This window comes from Carassius auratus, chromosome 30 (genome assembly GCF_003368295.1).
Source record: "Carassius auratus strain Wakin chromosome 30, ASM336829v1, whole genome shotgun sequence".
Taxonomy (NCBI): Eukaryota; Metazoa; Chordata; class Actinopteri; order Cypriniformes; family Cyprinidae; genus Carassius; species Carassius auratus.
Genome location: NC_039272.1, coordinates 14022638 through 14046416, shown reverse-complemented (window position 1 = coordinate 14046416; position 23779 = coordinate 14022638). Strand labels below are relative to the sequence as shown.

The 23779-nt window shown below is 37.3% G+C and overlaps 1 protein-coding gene across 3 annotated transcripts in view; it reads left to right on the top strand.

Annotated features, from left to right (window-relative positions):
- LOC113049291 (protein FAM172A) overlaps window positions 1-23779 on the top strand; it is a 160178-nt gene that overhangs the window by 6973 nt on the left and 129426 nt on the right. For all 3 annotated transcript variants that reach the window (XM_026211504.1, XM_026211502.1, XM_026211503.1), the window contains exons 5-6: window positions 12832-12897; window positions 14074-14265. In XM_026211504.1, coding sequence (XP_026067289.1) covers window positions 12832-12897; window positions 14074-14265 — 258 coding nt within the window. The remainder of the gene's footprint in view (window positions 1-12831; window positions 12898-14073; window positions 14266-23779) is intronic.

The following is a 23779-nucleotide window of genomic DNA, read 5'->3' as shown; positions in this document are numbered from 1 at the left end:
AAAGGGTCACGATCATGTCTTGGAACCGCAGGCGGTGTGTAAAACTGCTTAAAATATCTCTGCCTCCTTGTTAGTGCATCCCCTCCCATGCCAGAGACCCGGGTTCGAGCCCCGCTCGGAGTGAATCATTGCTGCTGCTGCTCTCGTTCAGTTTCAGCCTCGGGATCTGATTCTGGATCATAAATAAATGGCTGAATCTGACTGTTTGCCATGGTTTGTTTTGGATGATGGTTTTTCCTCACGGTAATGTCACAGCTTCCAAAAGCTCTCAACGCAAAAGCCTACTGGCGCTCGTGATTATTTAGCTCCGCCCACACGTCACGCCTCCAGCCGGTCGTGTTTTTCTGGGAAAAATCGGTACAGACTATCTTTCTCTTATGAATATAATAAAACTAAAGACTTTTTGGAGTTATGAAGGATGCAGTACTACTCTATAGGTACTCAAGATTAACAGGATATTGAGTGAAAACGAGCATTTCACCCCCCCCCCCTTAACCAAAAGAAATGAACCAAGAGAAAACGTAACCGTATACAGCCGCCAGAGTGCGCTCTATGCTTCTCAGTGCTCCTGTAGCCTACACTGAGCAGTGTAGAGCGCCCTCTAGCAGTTTTAGATGGTAATGTTTTCTCTTGGTTCTTGGTTCTAAATAAATGCGACTTATAGTCCAGTGCAACTTATATATGTTTTTTTCCTCATCATGACGTATCTTTGGACTTATACTCAGACTTTTTGGATATATGAAGGATGCAGTACTACTCTATAGTTACTCAAGATTAACTGAAAACTCGAGATTAGGTGAAACTGTGTATGTTATGTACCCTTTAAATCTCATGATTTTCCAAGGGAACATTTATAAGGTGTGAACGTGGTTTTTCTGATACAGTAAAGACCCTCTATCTTCTTTTTTTGGTTGTTGTCTTTAGTCTCTAGAGTTTAGAGCTCTGATTTTCAGCACTTGAAAATGTTCATACTAGGGGTGGGCGATATGGAAAAAAAGACCATATCACAATTCATGATTTTATCACAATCCTTTGTCGTGCTGATTTTACTATTTTGCAAGTTGTCTGAGCAGTACAGCCAAACTAATTTCCCTATTATAAAGACAAAGCCTTTCAAGGTAACATAAAAAGAATGGTAGATATTTAGACCAAAGAAGGCGAAGATAAAAATCTTTGTTCTTATTTTTTTAATAAAAAATATAAAAGAATGACAAAGATACACATTACAACTACACATAATATATAAAATAAAACAAACCGTGCTTTATTTTCAGGTACAATAGGTGTATTTAGCAGGAGCATTCAATAAATTGAATGAACAAATATAAAAATAAAACATTATATAAATTGATTCCTAAAGCAACTGTAAAAATTTTTTCAGTCAAGAGCGTCAACGTTATAAAAATAATTAATACAGGTTTGGGACAACGTGACAGTGATTAAATAATGACAGAAATAAAATTTTAGGGTGATCTATCCCTTGACAGTAATGACAGTAGACGGCATGTTTAATAGGCATACTGTCCCTTTAAGACCTGCACACGTCTAATATACAGGTACGCATGGGTTTTTCTCTAAACTGTTTACTTAAATTTTTGTCAACCAACTTGAGTCTACATGTAAAAACCTTGTGTGTTTTTACAGTATTAGCGTAAAATAAAACTTATATCAGGCGCTCTTTGACAGGTTTTGGGTTTTAGAGTGCGCACTTCGGGTGAATGCAGCGCTCAGAAAAAGAACAGGTCAGACCAGCGCGCGAACGAAACGTTTAAACGCACATGTAAATAATGAGAGAGAACCTCTACCACTGAGTTAACACTACTGTTAATGCATGTGGCATACAGTATATGACAGAGGCGCCAGAACTGTAGCTGATACTACGATATTTCTTCAAAAGCAGATCCTGGAGACATTTTTTATCGTTCACGATCAAAAATCGTCCTATTGCTAGTTCCCCTAGTTCACACCTTCATGCTTTACCAACCACTACTCCTTGCACTTTTTCTGCTGTCACGCTCCAGGGCTGTGTGCATGTTATAAGCTTTAAGGTTTTTGTTGATTGTTCATATTTTGATGTGTATCACATATTGGCTAATTAAACCGTGTGTGTACTTGTGTGTGCCTTCAGGAAAGTTTCTTTTTTTGCTGTAGCCTGCACGTGCCTTTGAAAGTTCAAATGCAGTTCAGCGAGCCTTTAGTTAATTTGCGTATACATGCACTTAATTATCTTTGTTCATTTACATCTGTATTCTTTGGCTTTATTTGTGCATATTTGTTTGATGTTCAAAGGAAAGAGATTGACTCTTTTAGGATTATATGAGTATTTTATTTATGGTCCAGGTAAGATCCTAAGAGAAAAGGCCCTTTAAGAACAAAACAAAACACTTCTCCCCTATTATCATGGCATATCTGTTTATGTGTGGCTTAAACATAAAGCAAACGTTTCCGAGCTGAACAGCGGGTGACCAGATTTCATGAACTTCTCTTGAGTGAATTCAAAGTGGAGTGGAAGTGAAAGCAGATTTTATTATATTGTTTTGAATTTTAAAGGTCCGTTTAGATGATTTTGTGACTTGTTTTTGCAATATAGATGCATATGATATCAAATCACTGGTGTGGCACCTGATATTAAAGCACTGTTTGTTGTAGCCTACATTCATTAAACAGACTAGAAAGAAAATAGTTATATTTCATCCCTTAAGTCATTTCTAGCTACCCTGCAAAAATAGATCGGAGGTACAAAACCATTCCAATGATGTTGTTGTAAAGTTCAACACAGACTTCAGCAGTATCATGCTCTTACAGTCAGTCTTGTATAGTACAATTTACACAAAAATTTGAAGAAGAAAAAAAAACTCTGCAGCACTTAACTAAAAACTATTTGAATATTCTATGAAATACCATAGGCATATAAGTGCATAAAGTACTATTTCTTTTCTAGAAATGTGACATGGGATTGGTATAAATGCATCACATAAACACCATGGTTTCTGAATGGTGTTATATATATATGTATATATTCTACATTAGAAATACAGATTAAAAATTCAATGATTAATATTATTATTATTATTTTTTTTTATCATTTTGACAAGGCATTCAGCTACCAGTGAGAATGTAGTACTCTCAGCTCTGTTAAGCATGCATCACCATATCTTGAGTCCATCCAAAGAATTTCTGGTTTTCCCCTGCAATCAGCACAGAATGTGACAGAAGTGTGTGAATTCAGTGCTGTTCTAGCCATAATGCATACGGAGGCCAGATTCAGCTGAAAACTTGATTTCTTGCTCTGACTGTCTCTGTCTTGTGTCTGTGAATGCCACTGTTGGTGGTGTGTCCCTGTGTTCCAGCGTTCTCAGATTTGAGAGTGTGAATGTGGGGTACAGAAGTGGGCGAGAGTCTTTGTGAGACTGGAGGCAGCACCAGATGTCCAATTTGCACTTCAGCTGGGCCTGAATGAGCTGCTGGACCACAGGTTTACCCTGACAGGTTCACTGAGAGAGAGAGAGAGACTCAGGCAAGAGCATCTCAGCCCATAAGGTTTGATGATTATTATTGGCAAAGCAGTGCAAAAAAAGATAAATATGTAGTGAAAAGATAAAACTGAATCTAATTTAAATGAATTTAAATTGAATCACAAATTATTACACATTTCAAATTTAAATATTCAGTAGTGGCGAGGTAAAGTGTGCCAGATGTGTAACGGTAAACTATGTCAGTCACTTACCTGATAGTTATAGTGATTTTAATAATCAAATCCAGAAAGAAATATTGCATTGGTTTTGTTGAAAGTATGAAATGTACAGTAGGCCAGATTTCTTCAAAGAATGCACGGAAGCTCTGGCAAAGAGTAACCCGCCTTTCAAAGAAAACGATCAAGGATATTCCCCACAAAGTAAAGCACTGAAGAAGTTTCCTTTCAAAAAAGTTGGTGAAGTACAAGGAATAACATTTCATATTTCCATGCAACTTTGATGGTTGAAGTGTGGAATTATAATGTCTTAAGATTATTCAGTCTAATAAATGTTTTTTTTTTTTTTTTCTTAGCAATAATTTCCAGTTTATAGGAGACTTTAGGCATAGTATAAATTATAATCAGACATAATTATTTTACAAGGCATAGTTCATCCAAAAATGAAAATACTGTCATCATTTACCCACATGTTGTTATTAGTTTCTTCTGTGGAGCTCAAAAAGAAGATATTTTGGGACTTTGCTGTCCAAACAGGATTGCACCTCATTGACTTTTGAATGAAATATGTTTATAATAATGTATAATATTTTGTACGTTGTTGAACATGCATCTTGGATTAATTTATTCATAGGTCCATCATTTAATTAGGTGTATTTTGGTGCTGTCAAATGATGAGTTGTGATTAATTGCATCGAAAACAAACTTTTTTGTTTACTTATATATATGTTTGTGTGTGTGTGTGTGTACAGTTTATATTGTTATGCATATATAAATACAGACACAGACATATAGTATATGTTTTATAAGTATAAATATACATGCAGTAGCACACACACATATATTATGTAAATAAAAACTTTTATTTTGAATGTGATTAATCACGATTAATCGTTTGACAGTACTAGTATATTTGTTCTAAACACTCTGAACATGCAATAGCTGTGTATTACAGTTTGGTTTCAAATGCTCTCCTGCAGTTTTACAGCCTCTTTGAATGCAATCTGCACACACCTACAGACAGTACATGCAGGAGCCGGAGGCAAACTGAAACTCAGGGTCATTCCATCATCTATTTCTATGGCCAACTTCTCCACAATTCTTCTCCTCTCTCTTCATCATGGTGGGATCATCATTAAGGGGTGTGCAGACACGCGCATGCAGAAGTGTGAGATCATTGGCTGGTTTGCATCACTGAACATTGGCAAGTGGTATGCCTTCGAGGGGTGTGTTCTTGTATCACCATGTTAGCTGGGGAGGGAGGGGCCGGCATAGATGGGGGGCTTCAGATGCTCATTCTGCGTGCATTTAATTACGTTTTTTTTTTTTCTAAAATTGTACGCAAGCATTTCTTAATATGTCTTTCCCATCATAGTTTCAGCTGTCTGCTGCCTTTTGCCTTTTGTGTGTCTCTCCCTCAATATATGTGAGTGTTTTGTTTTGTGTGTTTACCTGGACATTTTGTTGACCTCCATGGCAGTACAACGCTGTTTATGCATTCATACTTTGTGTCTGACGGCATGTGAGCTTGTGTGTGGGTGGCAGTTATACTGTGTGGGTCCATGTTGGTATTTTCACAGTGGGCGGAGGGTCATGAACATTACCTTACACACACACACACGGAGAGAGTGTGTGTGGAGGGCTGTAAGCGACTGTTCTCAGCACTAGGTGACACAGTGTGGGCTCGACTCCAGATGGGAGAGCATTAAGCTGTTAATAAATGAGGATCTTTCTCTGCATCTGTGGAATGACAGACATACAGTATTCTAATGAAGAAGAGCTGCCCAGATGGCTTGATTTCATAGATAACTCCCCATCTTTCTCACATTTTATACGGATTGGCTTTATACAGTACTGGGAGTGTGTGAGAGAAACATTGACTCAGAGGGAGTGCTTTTTGTGCTTTTAATTAAAAGGACATCGGACAGTGACATAAGAGGAGTTGAATTGGAAATCGATGCAGTTTACCTTTGGTGCATAAGTAGTACTGCGACATTTGAGCTAAAAATGAATGAAAGTCATGTTCCAGTTGTTTCATTATGTGTGGAAACACAAATACACTTTATGTTCTGTCGTTAGACATACAGAAACACACACATTGCGCAAGAACATTGCTGTTTTAGATTGTATCAGTCATGCTTGTTTTGTTTTTATGTTCAGAACTGCTTCCTAGTAAAGTAAAGCAACATGACTGCTGTTGATTTAGGAACCGGTGCTTCCTCAAAGGTTGACATATATGATGTTCCTTCACCAGATGAAACCTGATTTTGTGTTTGGCTTCTCTTACTTGAAAAGAGTAAAGCATTTTTTTTTTAACTAGCTGTTATATCATTTTCATTATACAATCAAATCACTGTAGCTAAAATAAAGTCTTTCTTCTCTCCTCTTATGCAGTAATCTGTTACTGTACACTTGATCGTTTTACATTCTACATGATTTTAGAAATTGGGAATGTGAAAGAAAATAAATAGTCTTTTTTGGTCTTCAAAGATTGTAAATGCTTGAGATTGTGGCTTCATGTAGTCTTTACTGGTTTGAATGACATGACAGACTCCGAAGAATCACACAGAAGCCTTACGGGACTATCACATCAAGTGCACCCACTTTCTTCCTCTTACAACAGCGAAAAGTTAAATATTTAAAAGAGAAACAAGAAAAGGGGAGTCCAACCGAGCCGTTTCATTTCTCAACCCCTCTCTTGTCATGAATCAGCATTCACATCGCCCTCTTTTGTCAGCCTTGTGTTTGTGTGTTTCTGTTTTGGGGATTTGTCTTTTCTTCATGTGTTCTTGATTCCTTCCTTTTAATCTATTGGTAATTCCCCACTCTTCCCTGTGCTGTCACTCCATCAGTCACTATCCAGACAGCTTTGAAGTCATTCATTCATTGCGTCCTGCCCGAGTAGCTTTAAAAGACTCTGTCGGTCGACTGATCTGAAGTCAGTATACAGCGGCTAAGACAAACACATCTTGCAGTATTGATTACCCTTCACTGTCCAGAGTCCAGTCGGCTCATTAGTCTGGGTCAGAGCGGGACCACCTGATAAGCACCTGCCCTCATTTTTCAATTCCCCTCGGGTTTTCCCATCATGCAAGAGGTCAAAGTTGCATATGACGCTCCTCTGTGGAACACAAATGTCTCATCACCCGAGCGCTGAGGTCAGCCGGACGGGGGAGATTGAGTCGTAATACCTCCGTTGTGGGAGGTCTGTGTTTTTTTGTTTTTTTTCTCTTTTCTCTCGCTTTATCGCTTTCCATGACTTATTCTGTTCATCTGGGGGCCCAGGGACCCCCTCCTCCTTGTTTGAAGAGGACTCTTGCCGCATGGGAGTCCACAAACAGATCAGCTTTCTTAGACAACAGTGCACTTCATTAAGACCCTCAGCTGTGTGTGTCCACCTTATCGCTTGCCCACCCAGACGACATGCTCTGGTCAAGGCCACCGTGGCGTCTCTGCCTTTCTCTCGTCTCTTTCCATCCGTTCCTCCCACGCTCCCACTTTTCTCAGCTGTGGCGTCGTGCGTGAGCTGGCAGAGGACAGTGTCTGCTGGGGGATTAGCATGCCCCCCCCCCGTTTCATATGCTGTCTCCCCGCCGCTCCCCTGCAGATCCCCCTGCTAAGGCTCTTCCTTCCTCTCTGATCCTCCAGATCCTGGCTGCCACATCAGCAGCCCATAAACAAACCCCCTCCTGGAGTCGGAGCCTGGAGCTGACCCTGTGTGGTCACCCATTGTCCTATTTGAGACCCATATCTTTGGCAGATGAGACATAGCTTATGTATCTTATATGCGGGACCCCAGCATTGGGACATGTGCTTTAGGGTTTTGCTGGCTTAGAAGAAGATTGTACGGGATAGAATGGTGAATTAATGTGATGTTATGCATATAATGGCATAGGCCTCTCTGGAACCCATGTCTGAAAAAGTTCAACATTTAATGAAAGAAAAATGCTTCTAGCAAAAATAAGCGCATTCCTAAAAATTTAAATGTATAGTTATTTAATTGTATTTATTTTTTTGATGGGAGAATTATAATCATTAAGTAATGGATTTAAGATAGAAAGGTAAAAAATAAATATCAGAAAACATTTTGCAAATGTGTGATTTGATCGTTTTAAAACACATATTGGTAGCTGGCAGGATTGTAACTCTTTCAGTAGGAAAAGCCAAGGGGCAATACTTTTCTGAATGTTTGATTTTTGTGCATTGTCTACTGTGGATTTCTTTGGCTTTGGATTCTGATCTGCCATTAGCTTTGTCCCTCCAAAATGTGTATGTGTGTGTTTTATTCTAATTCAAATAAAAACCCTCTTTTTGAGTCCTTAGTTGGTGCACGCTTTACAAGACAACACTCCTCTCCAGCGGATCTGTGATCACCACCCTCATCACGTTTAGAGGGGGAGGTGAGGAGCACTTAGCGTTCTTACCTGCAGGGTTTTCATTATCAGACTAATAAGACAATATTAATTATGCGACAGCACTGTGCTCTTATTACAATGACAGGCGATTGCGCTCTCCTCTCCATGTCAATGTATCTATAGGAGGGCAGCGAAGGCAAACACTAATATTCCATATGATTATTTAGGATATTAACTGTGAGAATTGATTCTCTGTTTCTCGGTATAATGGCCTGGGGGAACTCCCTCAGAGACCGCTGGTGACATGCAGATAGCTTGAGATGTTAGGGTTCAGCGGTTTTGATTGCATCACCTGTGAGGGTTGTATGAAGGAATGGACTACGTGAACCCGATGTTCCCACCACCCAACATACGCTTTGTATGAATTCTGCTCACGGGGTGTTCTGTGAGTCTGGGGGCAAAAAGTTAAACCTGTGAAAATAATCTTGTCTGAATACTGCACAAATAATGCATGAACTATTCAAAGTTGTTTTGTGAAGAGCGAAAAATAGCCCAGAGCTGCTCAGGGATTGTTTGGGGGCATTTCTCAAGCTCTCAGTGATGTGAACCGTACAAACTCTGTACCAGAACTAGAAAAGTCACATTTCTTTGGCTGCTTTTAATAAGATATGATGTCTTTCAAATAGACATTAGTACATAATAAGAGACAGCTAAACAAGACAGTGGCTGCTTTTTCAAGCTCTTTTCCTTCAAGTTATTTTTTTGGAGTGTGGTCACAAATGAGGAAAGAGAGCTGGATGTCTTCACCATTCAGATGGACTTTATGGACTTGGACAAGTTATTATTATTATTTTTCTAAGACAAAGCTATTTTTTATTCCCTGCAACAAAACAAATAATTTCCTAAAGATTCTATGAAGTCAGTGCTGTCTTTGGTTCCCTCAGACTAGTTATTTTTATCATATCATCATGTTTGTCCCTTTAGTTGTTCATCTGAAACCAATGTATTATGTACAGTAGACTATTATATGTAATATCTAATGTTTTTCATTGTTAAAGGCAGTATTTTCATAATAAATGTGCTGTGACATCGTAATTTGAGAGATTTTGAGATGAAGCCAAAGAGCAGCAGCCTGTTATTGTACAATAGCAGCAAAATTGCTTTTGAAGCTGAATATGATGCTTGACTCGAATTATCCACTTCAGCCACCATACTATCCACTTACTGCTGCCTATATGGGCAGATCTATAATTCTGCTATATTGTTTTTCCACCTTGTGATGTTAGCATGGACAGTCCACTCTACATTGGCACATGATAAGGGAACATGTCTTTTCTCCAAGACCCCTCGCCATCTCGTCGGACACATACACTCAATCATCTGTGAGAGTGAATGGCCGTGGACTGTCTGGAACAGAACCCACGCACCCTTTCAAGACCCTCTCGTTCTCTTCTCTCATATATCAAAAGAGAAGCACCTGAGGCACTGAAGCAATAATGTAGTATAAATGAAATTTCCTGCAAGGCTTATTGATGTCATTAAACACAAGCATATTGCACTTCACAACCATTTTAGTCTTCATCAGAGAGCTTGACATTTAGTGAATTAGGTACTGTTGAGCTGCCGGTGTCTTCCTACCGTCATCGGCGTCGCCGCCTCCGCCACGGTCTGTAGAGATATCCGTCATCTCATTTAGGCCCGCTGACCGCTGACGAGCGCTAATATCCCTTTGCATTAGCTCATTTGAGCCTAATGTACTTTTGGTGTTTGTAATCAAATAAGCAATAGCTTAGTCTATGCCTTATGGCTTTAAATGAGTATGTAACCATTACGATTGCATTATTACTCTATCTAAAGGTTTTGTTTTGAGTTTTTTCCTCCCCTGCGTGTCATGGTTGTGGGTATGAATTCATATGCATATTTGTTGTATTAATTCTTTGTGTATGAAGTCACCAGATAATTTTCTGATTGGATTTTTATTATCCTATTAATATATGAAATTTTGATCTAGTCTAAACCAGTGGTTCTCAAATGGTTTACTTCCAGAATTTAGGAGATTTTACATTTGAACATCAGTTGTCGACCCTACAGTACACGGAATTGTACTGGAATTGTTCATGGTGTAAAATGCAGAAATACAGAGATTAACTTTAATCTATTACCTATAATTTGATGATTATTAGTTGAGATGTGTTCAAATGTTGTTGCTTTTACAACCTTGACTTGTCTTTATACGTTATCATTTATAGTGAGTTTTTTTTTTTATCTCCTTATATTCAGTTTAATTTTCTTCAGACATTATCATAATTTACTGCACAAAACAATGTCTACCAATTTGTTACCATTTAAATTGTATTTTATACATACAACCACACACACACACACACACATATAGTTACCAATTTGTTGCCATTTAAGTTATACATACAATCATACACACACATATATAGCTACCAATTTGTTACCATTTAAGTTATACATACAATCACACACACACATATATAGCTACCAATTTGTTACTATTTAAGTTATACATTATACATACAATCATACACACACACACACACACGCACACAAATGCTGAAATGAAGTAAACTCTAATATGCACTTACACTTCAGACAAAATTAATAATACATTCGTTTATTTGATACTTTTTGTGCTTTATTTATTTATTCATCGTATATTTTGGAATGGTCATACTAGAAAGCTAACAATGCTGGCCAAGGAAACATGCCAATGTCATAATCCTAAAATAGGCAAAAATTGGTCAACAGCCTGACCAAAATGTCTATAATTATAAGTGATTGTGTTGTTAATCTATTCTGGGTCATATTATCTTTTTCCTTCCCTACTTTTGTTGATTGTTTTAAAGGGCATTTGCAACCTTGCCTGTGTAGGCATCTGCCTAATTTGACTAGTTTTTATATGATTAGTTACATATTATCATTAGAATTTTCCATTATTTGCTTCCCTTCCGCCTACATTCAGAATAGACCGGTCAAGGAAATTTGTGTCTTGACCCTCCAGTTGAGGACCACTGCTCTGCATCACACTGACTTCACCCATCAGCTCTGTTTGACTGTAGATCAAGACCTCACACATTTTGTGACACCAGCACAGCTGACAGTCTCCACCACCTTCACGCCCCATTCCAGTGGGGCATCTGTTAGTGCCTCCACTCGGGTGGGCCGTAAAGTTCTCTCAGACTTGGCATAACAGGATGAGCGTGCCCTGAAAGATGAGCCCGGTTACATTGGAGCTGCTCTGCTGATTGTTGCCAAATCACAACCACCATAAAACATTTCATCTTAATTAGCACATTTACTATTCACCCTTTAAAGCACTATAGTTTCAGCTGTTGCAGATCGTGAGCTAAAGCGAAACAAGAAAGAAACGCTCAAAGTTGTTGATGTCACTGAACCATGAAACTTTTGGCCCGGGGTTTTAAATTGCACTGTGTACACATTCTTTAGCAATTTAGCTGCAGGGATAAACATACCTTACATCAACATGCTGTTTGTACTCTAGATTTGCCCCGCTTTAGGCTGACAGCACCCGTACAAGTGAAATCCAGACAGTTCCAATTATCTCATTCACTGCGGCTGTTAAGTGTACAACTGCATCGACTTTGCTTATACAAAGAAGTGTGATTAATTTTAAAATTAAAAAAATAAAACTTTTTTTTCTCTCTTTTTAGTTGTTGTATAGGTTCAGTTTGAATTGCATTACAATATGCTTTGTACGATTATACCAAATAAATCAAAGTACACAATGGACCTTTTTCACAGATTTTGATCATGCATTTCCAGAATTATTAATAAAATAAATTTAGCAGTTTTTTTTTCTCAATAATAATAATAAAAAGTTAATGTTTATAACTTTCCTTTATTATATTACCTTTGCATTAAATTACTGAAGACAAGTTTATGTTGTTGCATGAGAGTTTCTAATACAGCTGCTGAGGGAGCGATGGCAAATTTGACATCTTTCTTTTGTTCTGTATCAGTCTCGCTCTCTCTCTCTCTCTCTCTCTCTCTCTATCTCTATCTCTTATCCTTTCATCCTTTCATGTAAATTATCTTTTCATTTATATACAATTTTCATATAAATGCTATTGGTTTTATTAATCTATTTATTTATTGCTATTGGAGAAAATAGGAACTCAAACATTTTTGTTTACAATGTAAAACAAAAGAATATATATTTTACATTTATTGATTATAGAATATTAATTGCAGGAAGTTTTAGAAGAAAGTACTATCATTTTTTCTTCTTTAAAGTTTTGCAATTAATTCAGCCGGTTCTTGTTTCTTTGAAATTATTTGTGAAATTTATTAGCAAATTTCTGGTAACACTTTTTTTAAAGATGTCACTGTTACAGCATAATTTTGCATTAAAGTACTGAGTAATATTAATTAACTACATGCACTTACTGTATGGTTAGAATTTTGCTTAGGGTTCCTTTGCTTATAATTATGCATCACTTATTGTTATTATAAAACTTAGTACATGTAACGTGTAACAAAGATTTAAGTGTTAACAAATTAAGTGTTACCCAATAGTTACATTTTTTTATCAGTTTCTGTTCACTACTAAGATTAACCGACTTCTGCTGAGAACACCAGAAAAATTAATAGGGTCCTTCTAATATTCTTTTATAACTCTCTTCAGTGATTTTTTTCCCCTAAATGGTCCAAATGGAGTTACAGTATATTTTAGTTTCAAACCAATAGGAAGATATATTTGTAAGTTTATTTAAAAGACTTCTCTCTTGTCTCCTCTAGATCATTACAAAGTATGTTTATGAACGCTTGGAGAACGACTGCAACCTGAAGAAGGAGATCCTCCCTGTACGTAATGTCTTTTTTTCCTCCTTAATACTTTAGATGCCCATAATTTGAATCTAAACAGAATTATTTTGAACATTGATGCAGTTGCGCTTGGCATCCTATAAAATTACAATGGTCTGTATTGTGTGAAAACTAAGTTTTAGAATGATATTCTACAACACTTCTCAACTCTCCAGGAGAAAATTGCATTTGTTCTGATGGTAAAATTGTGCACGCTTAAGGAGATTTCTGAGGTGTGGTCACTGCATTCATATGAGCAATAATGTTATGATTTCTAGTACACTTTTTAAGAGGCGTATCATTAAACTACACATCATTTTTGATAGTGGGTGTTTGCACTTGGTAGACATAGAATTTATGTCCTTTTAAAAGCACTGTAAATTTCTCACCATAAATCACCTGAACAATGCTGGCACAGGCTTTTATGAGCTGTTTTATTTGTGGAGAGTATTTACCAAATGATGTTCTTGGAGTCTGTATTGTCTTTCAGAGAGTTTCATGGGCAGAGCTACCTGTGACCAAATACATTTGGTGCTTAATCCATTTATCAAAGTCCATTTTAAAGAAGAGTAGACACAAAATGCATTGTGTTATTTCTAAGCGTATGATTTTATGCTCATCTTAGAGTTTACCACATAACTTATTAGCACACAGGAAGCATACACCATGTAAATGTCAAGATGGATTTGTTGCAATGTAATGAAGTCATCAGATGCAGACAGACAGCAGTTGATGTTTTCGGCGGCTGGAGGTGTATAGCTCAGCATTGAGCACCGTTCATTAGAAATGATTCCAGGCTCTGACTCACTCGGCTGTTTCTGAGAGTGTCCTGCCCCACTTTAATAAGAGTAAATATAGTTGTTGACACACATCAGGGGATTGAGGAATCACACAAACAACACAAAAACATCTTTTATAACCGGCTCGAGGTTCACCGAGTTTGCCGAGTTCAACTAAATGATGATGGATGTTAGGTTTCCAGATTTTCTTAGTTATCGACTGCTTCATTTACAGCCAAATTTTGGAATGTTGTGTGAACTCTTGTTTCGAAGTGCCCTAAGTATGTTCAATATAAAAAGGAAATTTCTAAACTGAAGACTTCATTGGATGGAATCTTGTACCCCATTGTATCTGGTGAATGGTTTGGAGCTAATTGTAATATTTATATTCCTTCAGGTTGATGCAACTGAGGATGAACCAAAAAGCTTTATTTACATGAGTGAGGATGCCCTCACTAACCCAGAGAAGATCATGGTTCTTATCCAGGGCAGTGGAGTGGTAAGGGCAGGCCAGTGGGCTCGGCGCCTCATCATTAATGAAGACCTCAACAGTGGGACGCAGATACCCTTCATTAACCGTGCCAAAGAGGTGGGTCTTATTTTGTCCTCTTCATTTTTTTTATACATTTTATATATATATATAGCTTAGGGAATATTTAAGCATGATTCATACAAAGTTACTTTCCCTTTTTTGTTGTAAAATAAATTATTGCATATGTGTTGTGTTGGGTGTGTGGAAGCTTTATAGTTTATTTATCCAGATTATCTTGTTCTGAGATCAGATGTCAATCAAGGAAAACATTTTAGTATTTTTTTTATTTATTAATATTTCAGAAATAAGTCTCTTATGCAACAAAATCAAAAATATTCTGACATATTATTTATTTATTAAGGTTATTTAGAAATGTTTTCTGTTTTAATAAATTATAAAATTCTACTTTACTCCAATCTTTAGTATCACATGATCCTTTAGAAATTATTCTAATACACTGATTTGATGCGTTTTATTATCAATTATTGGTGCACATTTATTAGTAATGTTTTTTTTTATTGTTAATGTTGAAAACATTGCCTAATGATGTTAAAAATTCAGCTTTTCCATCAAAGGATTAAATTACATTTTAAAATTGAATAAAATGTTTTAATTGTAACAATACTTCACACTACTGTTCTTTCTAGTGGTGAGACAAAATAGCGTTTGGCGAAATATCGTTGTCCTTCTCCATGCGATATGAGAATTGATGCACTGGCGCCAAATATCAATATTTTAATTACTACAATAAGGCACTCCAAATAGATTTCCCTGCTGCCGCATCATTTTTGACTTTTTCCCAAACTCCTTGTGCAAACAAAAATCTCACTGGATTATTACAGTTAATGGGAAAATGAATGTTTGGATATGTAAATTATATTTCCTACTGTCACACTAATGCAAAAGACTGACTTTACTGACTAACTGTCTTAAAACCATTCTTTAGCTGGTAAAAATACTAATGTTCTTATCATTTTGGCCACCGCTGTATACAAAAAAAAGTTGATGTTGGTTTACACACAAAGAAAGCTTTTAATAAGTCCAGAATCCAGATTTTTAAATAGTTGTAGCTTGGCCAAATATTGTCTGGTCCTAATAAATACATACATCAATGGAAAGCTTATTTATTCAGCTTTCAGATGATGTATAAATCTCAATTAAAAAAAACTGACCCTTAAGACTGGTTTTGTGGTACAGGGTCACATATATCAATTACTGCAAAAATCACAGTATCAGGATATTATCATATCATGAGCCATGTATTGTGATTCGTATCGTATCGTGAGGTACCATGCACTTCCCACCTCTAGTTCTTACTCTGTTTTCAATCAAATAAATGCAGCATTGTTGTGCATAAGAGACTTAAATTATCTTAATTTTTCAAAACTTTTGACCAGTAGTGCGTATTTTTATGTTTGTATTGTGAATTTTATTGTATTGTAAACTTTAAAACTTTTTTTATATACACATTAAAAATACTTATTTCTATATTATTCTGGTTTATTTTTAAAAATGAATGTGGTTTGGTGTGTAAAGATATTGGCAGGGTGTGTAAATATCTGAACCTGTGGCCTGACTGGGCCAGTAGATTTTAACATCAATGAAAAAGTATTATCGCATGCTTGTAGTCTGAGCAACTGCTGTATCTATCTCTATATTCTCTTCTCTATCCCTCTTGATTCTCTCCAATCCATAGATATTTATTTACCCAGCAAAAGGAGCTGTTTTGCTATTACGTGTGTACTGTAAACTGTAATTTAGATTTTCATTTCTTTTCTCTGTCGGAGGACGTATCCCCGAGTGGAGTTATTTCCGTCCATCGTGGCTAGTCGTTTGTCACGCCGCCTGCCGCTACCTGTGTAATTTCATCGGGCCGTGCGTTCAAATTGACTTAAGGGAGATCTCCCTCGCTCTTCCATCTAAATGTCATAAAACACACACACACACACACACACACACTCCCACACTGATGTCTGCAGGCAAAGTCACTTTTCGTACAGTGCCGGGAAAAGATGGACAGGGAAGGCGAGTTTGCTTGTAGGTGTGTGTGAGACAGTGGTTCACTGCATTTGCGAAGAGGTGCGTTCTGGGGACGTGCTGTGACGGGTTAGACGGAAAGAATGCACTTTGTGCTCTGCCGACCATTTATCATGCTAAATAATGACCCCAGCTTTGCTGTGACATCATCATAATAGTCTTTACAGGAAGAGATATCCCAGAGTTTGTTGCGTGTATATCAGTATGACAGAGGGAATGTGGCTGTCACTTTGCAATATCTGAATTGCTGAAGGGGTGCGGATGCGCTATCTGATTCTTCAAGTGACGGCTCGTGTTTGTGATTTCCTCTGTGATAAACAAGGCCACCTGAGGCCATGTGCCGAATACGCTCTGATCAGAGATCAGTCTGTTCTTTTAGCCTGTGAGATGTGTTATTCTGATGGGAATTGGTTACGTGCTTATAAACAGATTTCAGTGCTCCCTGATCTGTGCTGTGAAGCGTTATTAAAGATTATTGTGTAGAAATAAGATTGTAAAAATAAAGCAGGTTGATTCTGAGTTGCTCACATTTTTGAAGTGGGCTTTAGTAGACCATTGTCTTTATTAGCACTTTGTCAGAGAAACATAGCAGGAAGAGAGCTCAAACAATTAAAGACCATAAATAATCAACTGGTTTTGAAATAAAAAAATAAGTAGCAAATAAACACACTACCAACAATTATTATTAGTAGTATTAGTATTATATTATTATTATCAATATTTAAAACAGTGGAGTGCATTTTTTTTCCCGGGAATCTTTGTTAATAGAACGATCCAAAGTTTAGCATTTATCTGAATTAAAAGCTTTTGTAACATCATACACTATATCATTCAAGCGCTTGGAGTCTTTTTTAATTATAGAAATTAATACCTTTATTGATTATTTATATGATCAAAGATATGCAAATATTTCCAAATTGTACTGTTTTTTTTTTGGATCAAATAAATGCAGGATTAGTGAACAGAAGAGAATTATAAAAAAAATAATATATATATATATATATATATATATATATATATATATATATATATATATATATATATATATATATATATATATATATATATATATATATTATTGTTTAAAAACTTTTGACTGGTAATGTGTTTCATTTCAGATTATAAAATTATATGCCATTCAAAAATATAAAAGTTTGGGGCTGCTATAAATGTTAATGCATTGTAATGAAGTGAAAGAAAAATTACACGTCCATTAATTAATTTTTTTAGATAAATGCAATAACTGCTTGCTGATCCAGCTGTTGCATGTGTGCAGGAGTTTAGCTGGTCACACACCACTGCCTACGTGCCACTGTGTAAGAGAAGACTGTGCATAATTCCCACAGCGGTGAGCGTGTGACAGACTATGGGCGTCCACAGAAGGCCGCCGTGGCAGCGCTGGGAAACGGGGCCGGAGTCTGACAGCTGGGTTGCCGAGAAAGTGAATGCGTATGAACTTGTGTGTGTATGTGTGTTTGAGAAAGAAAGCAAGCTTGCTTAATGACAGCTTATTCCTTCATGAGTTTAACTCCTGACAGCCGACAGCTCTGCCTGTTGCATCATGGTAGCAGAATCATTACCTTGTGACCTGTCAGAAGCAGGAGAGAGCTAGAAAAAGCCGGAGAAATGAAAGGCTGTGGGATTTTGACTTCACTCGTACTGCTGGGTCAGAATCCGAGTACTGTAAACCGGAGTCGTGGGTGATCTGTGACCCCTAAAACTGGTCCCGCATCTGTCCTGACAGGATTACAAGACCAGTTTAGACCACTGGCCTAAACTAGCTTGGTGTTTATGCGAGGACGAGGACACATGCCTGGTGTGTATGAATGTGTTGTTTGCTGCAATAGTTTCAAATGGCTGATTTAACCTCATATGAGCAGCCCACTCTGCTCTCGTCTCGTCTCGGTCGCGCTCTCTCTCTGACAGAGCCGGATTGATTGCTCACTCAGAGCATCTTGTTTAAGCCTGCAGTTACTCTGACATTGACCCAGCCAAAATGTAGCCGAGGCTAACGTGAGGACGTGACTGGAAAGGTGAGAGGATTTTTCTCTCTCGGTCTCTCTGATGCAGGAAGCTTGAGATCTTTTCCCCTCTAGTGGCTCTCAGGAAGCATGAGTGAAAACGAGCTCTTGACAGAGGCAATAAATATACTGCAACTCTTCCAGCACCTCTCTCCCTCCCTCCCTTTCCCTCGCAGGTTCACTCACTCGTTCCCTACTTTATTCAGTTTTCCTCATCCCTGTTATCCCATCCAATCTTATTTTACTTATCTGTAATATACAGTTGCAGGATTTCCTATCCCCTCTCTTTTTCTGACTGCAGGATGTTCAGAAAAGAATGCTTGTGTACTGCATACTTTGTGGAACTATATTGTCTAAACCTTTATTTTTATTCTTATTATTTTTCTTATTCTTATGTAAAACAATGTGCAATATTAAACCCCTTTGCCTGGGTTTATTATGCAATAATGTCCATCTCACTGTATATATCCTTTTTGGTTTTTACTAAGCTACTTGGCACATAAGTGAATAAATTAACATTTGAATGACTGAACTTATCCATGATAAAACATATCCATCAACATACATCATTTTTTTATGTTTTTGAAAGGCAATTATGTCTATCATGCCCGTCCTTGATGAATAAAAGTATTACTTTCGTACTGACCCCAAACTTCCGGACAGCTATTAAAAGATTCAAATTGGTGTATTTGTATTTGTACAGTATGCATACTGTATAAAAATAGCATGAGTAGTATGCTATCCCAATTAATATCGCCCATCCTCTTGTCACAATTCTATTATTTTCCAATCTATCTTTCTTTGTCCTGTTCTTTCTCTATACGTGTTCTCTCTGCTCTAGTCTCTGGCCTGCATGTTTGTTTTTGCTGTTGCTTTGACCCGCACCCCCTCGGTAAACTCTACCCCCTTCTTCCCTGACCCATATCGACCCCCATATAGCTTTTTCTCCCTCTCACACACACACTCATATCCCAAACCTCCCCTTGTTGCTGACAGTCGGTTGCCAGCTTAACAAAAAAAGAAAACGTCAAAAAAAAGGAATAAAAAAGGGCAACTGCATTTCATTAAGAATAAAGTCTTTAATAAAAAATAAGATCCGTATCCCCCCCTCCCCCCCTCCATGTTCTTGTTAGTCAGTTAGAAGCGACTCTGGAGACTTGCTAGAAAGAAAGAGGGGGTGTGGTGTTTTCAAAAGTGTGTCAAAAGCCTAGGGGTTTGTATCTGCCCGGAATTTCAATGGGAGGCTGAAAGGGGGCCGGGAAGCGGGCAAACTCAAACACAGGAATCTTGTTTAATTTCTGTCATGTTGCTTTTTTTTTTTCTTCACCAGATTGATGTCTTTTTCAAAACCGGCTCACTATCTCTCCCTCTGTCATTTGCAGATGCGGTGTGATACTGTATGCCATCGCTGTCCTCTCTGCCTGAAATCCCTTAAGTTTCCTGCTTCCTTTTTTCCCTTCTCTCTTTACTGACTAGAGACCCGTTTTATTTTTTTTTCTTCTTCTGCATTTATGATTATCAGTCGATCCATAGCTCGCTCGCTAAGGGCTAGCCTTTAGCATCAGAGATGTTATGCTTCCTGTATACGGGGGGAAACTGGTGCCCCTCAATGATGTTAACTAGACATAGAGGCGTGCATCGGGATACTGGGGGTAACTGTGGCCCAGCACGGGGGTAACGCGTTCTCCATCTTGCTGGAAGGTACAGCATTTCCTGCAGTTAAAATCAATGAACTTGACACCTTCAAAGGGCCATGTGAGGGAGCGACTTGCTCTGGGGTTAAAACTCTTTTAAATAGCCCCCTGCGGGAATCACCGCTGTCAATAAAATGCAATAATTACCACACCCGGCCTGGGAAGAGTGCAGGCAAGCCGGGCTAAATTAAAAATTGATCAGAAAGAGAAGAAAACATTATTTTTGTGGCCCTATTCCCCAGTCTTAACCCTGCAGTGTCTCGTCAGCGAACTGGCTGTAGTTTCTTCTGCTTCCCTTTCTGCTTTCCACTGCTTTCTCGCTCTCAGATGAGCGATTTGCCATGTCGTTAGATGTTAAAAGATTTATCTGCCATTTAATTGTCTTGATGGTGAGGTGTGTTGCAGACGAGGCTGGGTTTATGAGTTAGCGTTTCTCTCTGCAGACGTGAACATTGAGAGAGCCTTCAGCGTTTATTGATTGCCGCCTAATTTTTTCTGACTCTCCCCACCTCCGTAGCTTCATCTGACAGTCAGAATAGGTATCAGATGCTCATCCATATAGCTCTGTTGTCATCTTATCTTCACACAGACACATCTTACCTAAGAGCAAATGTTTTTCATTATATACACATGCATAAACGTATTCAAATGTCACTCGCTCATCGGATCCCACCAGAGAATGTTCTGATGCCGTCTAGACCAAGCTGCTCACATCACTGCGCAAAGATTTATGGGCCATCACTTTGGGTGGGATGATGTCATAGAACGGGGATGGTGTACTAATAAAGTGCTATGGTATGGCTGATAGTTTTTACATTTTGGACATGAAAAAGTGATAGAGCATGTATATATAATATTATAATATTTAAATTAAATGCTATTTTATATATATATATATATATATATATATATATATATATATATATATATATATATATATATATATATATATAAATAGCATTTAACTTAAATATTATATAAAGTGATATTTACATATGTAGTAATTATATTAATATTTAAGATATATTAATAAAATATCTGCAATGTAATTGAATGATTATTAAATGAGTATTTTTTTTATACCTATATGTTTTTTGTGGAGTCTTACTTTTACCTTAATTTTTTGTTTTATTAAATGTTTTCAAAAGTTCAAAATTTTATGAGAGGTATAAGGGTTTCCAGGGGCCTCTCTGTATTATTTCCTGTTTCAGTTTTTTTTTTTTTTTTTTTTTTTTTTGCATGTTGTTTGCACAACATTAATTTTTGAAGACTTTTTTCCCCTTCAAAATATTAATTAGCAGCGAGGAAATTTGTTTAAAATGTCTTCCCAATAGATAATAGTAGAAAAATGCTACTTCCAAAAATTGTGTTCTTTTTCTGTATTTTAATGTCTGTCATCGATGTAATACTGTTTTATATATATATATATATATATATATATATATATATATATATATATATATATATATATATATATATATATATATATATATATATATATATATACCACAAAAAATGGGGGGGGGGGGTTATGTCATTGAATACAGTACCATATAAGACTATATGACACCACAGTACTGCTACTGTATTTTATTTTTGTAAGAGAAAAAAAAACCTTTAATGGACCAAAGGAAGAAAACCATTATGAATCATTATAGGGAATCATTCACTCATTAACAGAGTGTTCATAATTGGATTCTGCTGCTAAATGAACTGATGATATGATGGCGGAAGCAGTCGACGAGGTGTGTGTAGGTCGTTCTGCGCTGCGGGCAGTGTGTGAGTGTCCCAATGGGATGGCCTTGTTTAGATTCTCTCATATAATGCCTGTGGCAGTGTGTGAGGTAGGTCTTCGCTCATTCTCTCCCTGGGATGTCTCTCTGAGGCTGAATGAAGTGTTTGTGTGAGTGTGACAGAAGGGAAGAGAGAAAGAGACCGGTATAAAATATAACCCAGTACTATTAATAGAGTCCTTTTTATTGTTCTGTATATCAATATTTAACAACGTACTTGAGCAGAAATCCGACCCCAAATGAAAGCTGCCCATACGAACGTATCGATTAGAATTTCTCATTGTGTTCTTGGCAGTCTTAAGGGCTCTTCTGTTGTCCTGGATCTGTAAAATTGTTCATGCCGTCCTCTCCTCTGCACTTTGTCGAGGTCAAGGTAACAGACTCGCCAAAGTTTTCACAGGAAATTGAGTTCATGGGAGAAACCAAAATGAAGCCATACAGATATCCATGGAGGACTGCTGAGGAGGTCAAAGTTCAGCCTAGCTGCGAAAAAAGAAACATGCCAGAGTTGCTCTCCGGGCAAATTGGCCCATTTTGTGAGAGCTTGATCGATGGGGAGGAACCGTTGGCGCAAATAGGGGTTAACTGGGTCTTAGCCATATTCTGTGGTTCAACGAAAGAGAAGAACAAATTAATGTATGTGGCTTTTTGTTTGTTTAGTTTTTTTTTTTTACCCCACATTACTGGAAAATGATAATAAATATGGGAGAGAGATGGCTGTTCTCAAGGACCTTTGGCTAACATTCAGATGTCCAGAGACCTTCACTTCCATAAGGCAAGTGCATGATAATGAAGATGGACCGCATGGCCCCGTTCCAAATGTTTTGAATAGTCGCCGCTCCTTTATCAACACAGCTCATAGAAGGCCAACTGGTTCAGAGGAGTTTCTGCGTTTTAGCATCTGAATTGCTTGAATGTGCTTTATGAATGATGTGAAGGCTTTTGCGTAGATATATAAAAGAAAGATCTTCTTTATTACAACTATAGATATGATCATCAGTAAATTTGGAATTTGAAATTTGTTTTGTTAAAAAATACTTCTATGTCATTTTAATGACAACTGTCGAAATAATTGGCCACACATCATATACTGAGGGGTGGGGTTTATTATGGGTGAAAATAAATTCTGGTTATCGTAGTTAACCATTTCTTTCTCTGGGGAAAATGAAGACATATTCAACAGATTTGGCTTCATTTAGAAAGTAAACCCATATTTGGTCTCATTTTATATTAAGTTGTCGTAACTACTATGTACTTAAATGAATATGTTGATACAGTCCACTTGTTGTGTACATACATGTTTTTACATTGTACTTATATTAATGCATGTAATTACATCTGTATTTAATTTCTGTTATTACATTTATTACACTGTCGACCCATCCCTTACACCCTTAGCCTACACATACCACTAAACCTATCCCTAACCTTACCGTATCCCACCACAATACCATCAAAATTGCAATACATTGTGAATTAAGTACATAGTAGTTAAGGCCAATTAATATAAAGTGAGACCCAGTTTTCCATTTTGAAGAAAAAAAATCTCAACAAATCACCATCAGGCGCTTGCTTTCAAATGGAGCAGCATTTACTACACAGAGCCGTTGTTCACTGACAAGCTGCGCAAAACCACAATCATATTTTGGGCATGTTTTGCGCAGCTTGTCAGTGAACAATGGCTCTGTGTAGTAAATGCTGCTCCATGTGAAACTCGCTGGTGATAGTGATTTACCGCTGATTAAAGAACTGGCATTACTGACAAGATGCGTGTGATTTATCGTGCAACCCTAATAAGTATGATCAAATCAAATACTGAACTATGAAATAATGCTGCATGTTTATGGCTTATAATTGACTAAGCATATTAAGCTGACTTGTGTAAAAATCATCTTCAAAATTGTATTTATCTTGTCTTTTGTTTGCTTGTATCTGTGTCTTTATCAAAAGGGGCTAAATAGTGTGAGAATTATACAACCAAAGGTTAAATTAGTGGCTGCACCACTGACCTCCTTTTCTGCTAACA